The following is a 5515-nucleotide window of genomic DNA, read 5'->3' on the forward strand; positions in this document are numbered from 1 at the left end:
CGCTCTTCCTAGTGCCGAGAAGAGCTGTTTCTGCGTGCTTTGTGCCTGTGCCATACTGTTCAGATCAAGGAAGGAGACCAAGTGGATGGACTGATTGGGCATCTGGAACACCGATCTACCTATATCTCCTCTTCACCCGACGAAATAGCTTTGGTGAAAGGCGCCAAAAAGTAAGGGCCTTCAGTCTGTCTTTCGGAGCCAAGGGGTTTGCTTATCAGTCTCTTAACTCCTTTGTGTTCCTTGGGATTATATAGAGCGCAGAAGTTGCCTCCTGAGCTGTTCGCTACAGCGGCTCAGAGGCTGCTCTCTCAGTTCCCCAGGCATAGTGGAATATGCTCGTTTAGCCTGGTCCCAAAGGCTATTAAAGTTGATAGCAGTTTTTCAGCAGACTTCAGCAGGGTCTGAATTAGGCCCCCAGTGCAGTTTTGTGTGCTAGTCAATACTTAACCTTTACAAGCCACATCACAGTAAGAGTAGTTTCGGTCCTACGTAATGTCAGTCCTTGTACATCACAGTGTATTTGGGCCTTCCAGAACAAACTGGTCGTCCTGCTCTTATTAAACAGAGCCGTGCTTCATTCAAGCTCATCAGGACATTAGTGGCTCTGTTGTGTTGTACAAGATTCAGTCCGTTAGCTGTGTGTATATCAGGGCAAGATGGCTTTTCTGTGCAGTGGCAAAAACGCTCTTAGACAAAGCATCTCCTGCAATAGCTACATGTGCCAGCCTTTTCTAACATGCTCGTAGCATTGCTGTTTTGAAAGGCTTAATAGCGCCAAGCCTGTCTGTTTTGCCACAAAATTCATGCATGTGTGTTAATTCATGCAGTTTGTGGAGGGAGGTCTTATACTTTCCTGGGATGGATCAGCTCCTTTTTAAGGATGTAGAGGCAGGGAAAGGTAGTGAACTGTACAGCCTGCAGATCCCCTGGGCCAGATGTTGTACTCCAGGATATGGAAATGACTTTGAAAATGATGTTAATGTGTCATGTATGGCAAGAGCTGTTTCCGATGCCCTTTGTCCTCTTGTTTGTTGGCAGGTATGGTTTCAGTTTCCTGGGACTTGAAAATGATTACATGAAAGTAAAAAACCAGAACAATGAAACCGAAAGGTAAGGGCCCTCGCAGCATGGCCACAAACATGGCTCCCACAGACAGGCTCTGCCAGGCCCCCCCACTCCACATACTTTGTTCACCCTCAGCGGAGCAGGATCAAATCTATGCAACATGCTGAAGACAGATCCTAAACACAGAACATGGGGTGGCTGAGAGAATAAATTGGTGGCAGGTTTTGCTAAAGGCAATATTCAAGGTACTGAGGCTCCTTAGAGACTGCATGGTTGAGAGAAGAATGAGTTTTCATAGGCAACAAACTTCATCACAAGATGCATAGCTTTTGCTAATTAACAAATTGTGTGAAGCCGCCTTTGTTCCTTTGAAAATAGTCATGCCTTGCACTAGGGATTGTGAGCATTTTTGATGTCCGTAAGTTGTCACGATGCCTCACAGACAGGGACCATGTAGGGGAGCTGGTTTCTCCTGGAAGCCTCAGCCCTGCAGTTTTGAGCCCTTGTGAACATACTCCAATCTTAACCCCTTTTGCATTGAAACTCCCCCCCTGGTCCTGTGGCAGCAGCCCCTGCCACATCCCTCTGTCATGCCTGCCGCTGGGAGGGGAGCCCCAGCTGCTCCTCTGGCTCTTGCCCGTACTACCATGTTTCATTTCGGACTTCTGTGCAGCTTGAATTCCTCTGTTTTATGTGCAGGGATTGACGTGGTCAAACGCTGCTTCTAGGACTTGCAGACCAGTTTAGCAGCTTCCATACATTACCTGCAGCTTCTGAGTAATCACATGGCCCAGGGAGTTCCTTAATCACTTCATTCTAGCTCTGGTGCTGTTAAATCACAGCATGCCTCACCTGGAGCCTCCAGCCAAGGGACCGTACCTGTTTCTTGGGTGCCAGCCAGCCACGCAGGGTGTGGACCAGAAGGGCCTGCCACTGAAAGCTCCCTGAATGTGTGTGGAGCAGCTTTGATTTTTCAGGCATCCCAAACCTCGGTCATCTTGCGTAAATCTGAAAATGTTTTGTTGATTTTTGGCTGATCCAAGTTTTTTTCCTTCTCTTAAAAGGTACCAGCTTCTTCACATATTAAATTTTGATCCTGTCCGTCGCCGGATGAGTGTCATTGTTAGAACTATCACAGGTATAGTTGAAAGTCTGGTTTACATGCATCAGATATCAGTTTTTATACATCCTATCTAGGAGAGAGAAGTTTTGACACATAAATACGTGTGCCTACATTTAGTCTTTTGCTGCCTATGTATAAAGCCTCTGCGTTGCAGCCTCGGAAAGGTAACTCGCTACGTTTTGTGAGCCTTAGCTGCATCTGCAAAATTGTCTTTTACACAGTCTGAGTCTATAAAATGCTCATTGGTGCATGCAGATCTGACCTGGAAGCCACCCCCTTGTTGAATTGCAGTCTCCATCTTGAAAGCCTGTTGACACTGGCATTTTTCAGAGGAAAGTTGGTGAACCTTTTTTTAGCATAAGTAAAACAACTAATTTTTCCTTCCGTTTCTCAGAAATGATTGAATTCACCTGGCTGCAATGTTAAAAAAATAAAAGAAAAATCTCCCCTCAGGCTGACACTCGTGTCTGATGCTTCAGCCTGAGCGGCTAAAGTTTGGCAAAATTACAAGCAAGTGAGAACCAAAGTCTTGGGCACCCTGACTATAACTTCCTTTGCAATCCGATTCTTTCCTTTGCATCAAAGACTTGCTGCATATCAAACCAATGGCCTTTACATCTTCCTCCAGGTTTGGCATACTCTGATCTATTTTTAATTCGGTTTTAGGGAAGCTGCTCCTCTTCTGTAAAGGAGCCGACTCGTCTATTTTTCCAAAGGTGCAGCAAGATGAAATACAACAAACTAAAGCACATGTGGATCGTAATGCCATGGTAAGAACGCACCTGGAACTGGTTTTGATCTTGGGTCAGGAAAAGCTATTTCCAAGACCAGGATCCAGCCTTAGCTTGGGGGAAAAGAGTGTAGAAAATACAAATTTTATTTCTGTTCTCCTTGAAGTCCAGGGTGGGACTCCTTTCTTTTTCTGTTCCTTTGGCTTCCAACTTCTTTTAACTTCTGATCTACTTATATGGGCCTGATCACTGTTGCATCTCAGCATCTCCCAAGTGGTCAAAAATAGATGTAACAATAACGCTCTTTCTCCCCCCCCCCCTCCCTTTTAGCCTGGTAAGAGAAATCTTTGAATCAGTTTATAGTTTTGTTTTCCATGTGTGGTATGTGAGAGATTTATCTAGGGAAAGCTGAATTCAGAAAAAAATGTTTAGACTTAGCTCCCTGAGTGGTGAGGCTAGCATTCATTTTCTGGTTATGAATGTCTGTATATTGGTCTTCCTCTTACCTCACTTTGTATTTTAAATGAGCCAAGTTTTACAGTCTCTTAGTTCTCGTTATCTATGAACATACATAGTGGGCATGTCTATATGAGACACTTTACCATGGAGCACACTAATTTGCTGTGCAGTAAAGCATCACTGTCTACACGTGTACAGCAATTTGGGCGCAGTAGACTAATTTACTGCACTGCTGGATAGTCCCGTCAGATACAAGTGGTATCCTGCCGCACAGTAAATTACTGCACTGAAACGCACATGTAGATGAAGACATTGGGGTTAGTTTACTCTGGCTCAAATTCAGCTGGACTATATTCAGTCACATTCATTTAATGTGTACACGCACCCAGTGTCACCTGTCCTCATTTAACCATGTGTGAGGAGGTTCATATATCAACCTGGCTATGCAAACCAAGAGGAAATGGTCCTTTTGCTGATAATGTCAGATTGTTTTTAACATTAGGTCCAGTACTGACAGGTATTAGGTGCCCCGTAGAGACAGAAGCAAAAATCCTGAAGTAGAGAGCTGTGGAAGAGACAGTTTTACAGCACTTCACCATTTCTCTGTTTTAAGGATGGATATCGAACACTTTGCGTGGCCTTTAAAGAGCTCTCTCAAGAGGAGTATGATCAAATCGATAAGCAGATTTGTGAGGCTAAAATGGCTCTCCAGGACAGAGAAGAGAAGATGGCCAAGGTTTTTGAAGACATAGAAGCCAACATGCATTTGATTGGGGCCACGGCGGTGGAAGACAAGTAAGAGAGCAACAAGCAAACAGAGTAAATACTAATACACCAATGTGCTGATTTGTGATCTGGACTTTCACCGTGACCTCCCTCTGCAGTGCAGGGCACACTACTTAACCTCTCTGCCTTTGGTTTCACAATTGTAAAACGAGAGTGTCTGCTTGCTGCAGAGGGCTGTGTGGATGAAATGGTGCTGTGTGGATGAAATGTCTAATATTTATAAAACCCACGCTGTGATGAAAAGCACAGATATAAAGTAGTATTCTTTTGGGTTCCTTCCCAAAGCCCTCTTACTTAGGCAAAACTCTGTCCAGGCTTTATTAGTATGTCCATTTACATTGTCACAGGGTTTCTTTCTGCCTGAGTATCATCTGACAGCTGCTTTGCTATTATTTTCCACATTTGGTGACAGTGGCAGACTGATGATAATTCATTCGGAAAGCAAACTGGTATGTTGGAAGTGAAATGCATTTTTGTTTTTTACCAGTTTGCTTTCAGAGTGAATTATCATCAGTCTCCCACTGTCACCAAATGTAGCTCTTTGTCCTCCTCTAGTGGCAAGAGCTTAAATAGCAGTTTGAGTCTATTCCCTTTGAGTTCAGGCTTATATTTTTTAAAATGCATATAGGCACCTCGTTTAGAAGGAGAAAGGAATTGTAGGTGGAATTTTAAATGTAGCGAGGCTGGTATTCATTTGTCTCTTCTGGGTGCGTGATGTGTACATAGAGATATGCAAAGCGCTTGGGTCAGCGGCGATGTCTTTTATTACACCAATTTGTACTGCTGGGCATCTTGTATTGATGGGTGTTTCGTCCCTGCATGCATTTAAAAGTCTGGGTCGTTGCTCTATAGCTGAGACAGCAGCAGCTGGTGTTTTTTGATGGACAGCCTTTAGGTTCAGTCCCCCAAAAGCATCAATATGCGTGTTGCACCGAATGAAAAATTCAAAGCAAAGTGCTATCTTGTGGGCAAACCAGAGGGTAACCTGTTGTTGTTTCAATGTACAGACTCCAGGAACAGGCAGCAGAAACCATCGAGGCCCTGCATGCGGCTGGCATGAAGGTTTGGGTGCTTACTGGGGACAAGATGGAGACGGCCAAATCCACCTGCTACGCCTGCCGGCTGTTCCAGACCAACACAGAGCTGCTGGAGCTGACCACCAAAACGGTGGGGCATAGCGAGAGGAAAGAGGACCGGCTACATGAGCTATTGATGGAGTATCATAAAAGGCTACTGCAGGACTTTCCCAAAAATAGGGGAGGCCATAAAAGGTGAGATGGGGGAGGGGAAGAGAGAGAGAAGTGGGCACTTTCTGCAGAGCTGCCCCGGAGGCAGAGGCCAACCAGGAAGG

General features: G+C 44.9%; 1 protein-coding gene across 13 annotated transcripts in view; it reads left to right on the plus strand.

Annotated features, from left to right (window-relative positions):
* The window catches only part of ATP11C (ATPase phospholipid transporting 11C), a 72125-nt gene that overhangs the window by 37794 nt on the left and 28816 nt on the right, over positions 1 to 5515 (plus strand). For all 13 annotated transcript variants that reach the window (XM_014523367.2, XM_025212716.1, XM_025212721.1 and 10 more), the window contains 6 exons: positions 13 to 170; positions 1039 to 1110; positions 2130 to 2203; positions 2855 to 2958; positions 3992 to 4173; positions 5172 to 5435. In XM_014523367.2, the coding sequence (XP_014378853.2) occupies positions 13 to 170; positions 1039 to 1110; positions 2130 to 2203; positions 2855 to 2958; positions 3992 to 4173; positions 5172 to 5435 (854 nt within the window). The remainder of the gene's footprint in view (positions 1 to 12; positions 171 to 1038; positions 1111 to 2129; positions 2204 to 2854; positions 2959 to 3991; positions 4174 to 5171; positions 5436 to 5515) is intronic.

The sequence above is a fragment of the Alligator sinensis genome, unplaced genomic scaffold, assembly GCF_000455745.1.
Source record: "Alligator sinensis unplaced genomic scaffold, ASM45574v1 scaffold1584_1, whole genome shotgun sequence".
In the NCBI taxonomy this organism is placed as follows: Eukaryota; Metazoa; Chordata; order Crocodylia; family Alligatoridae; genus Alligator; species Alligator sinensis.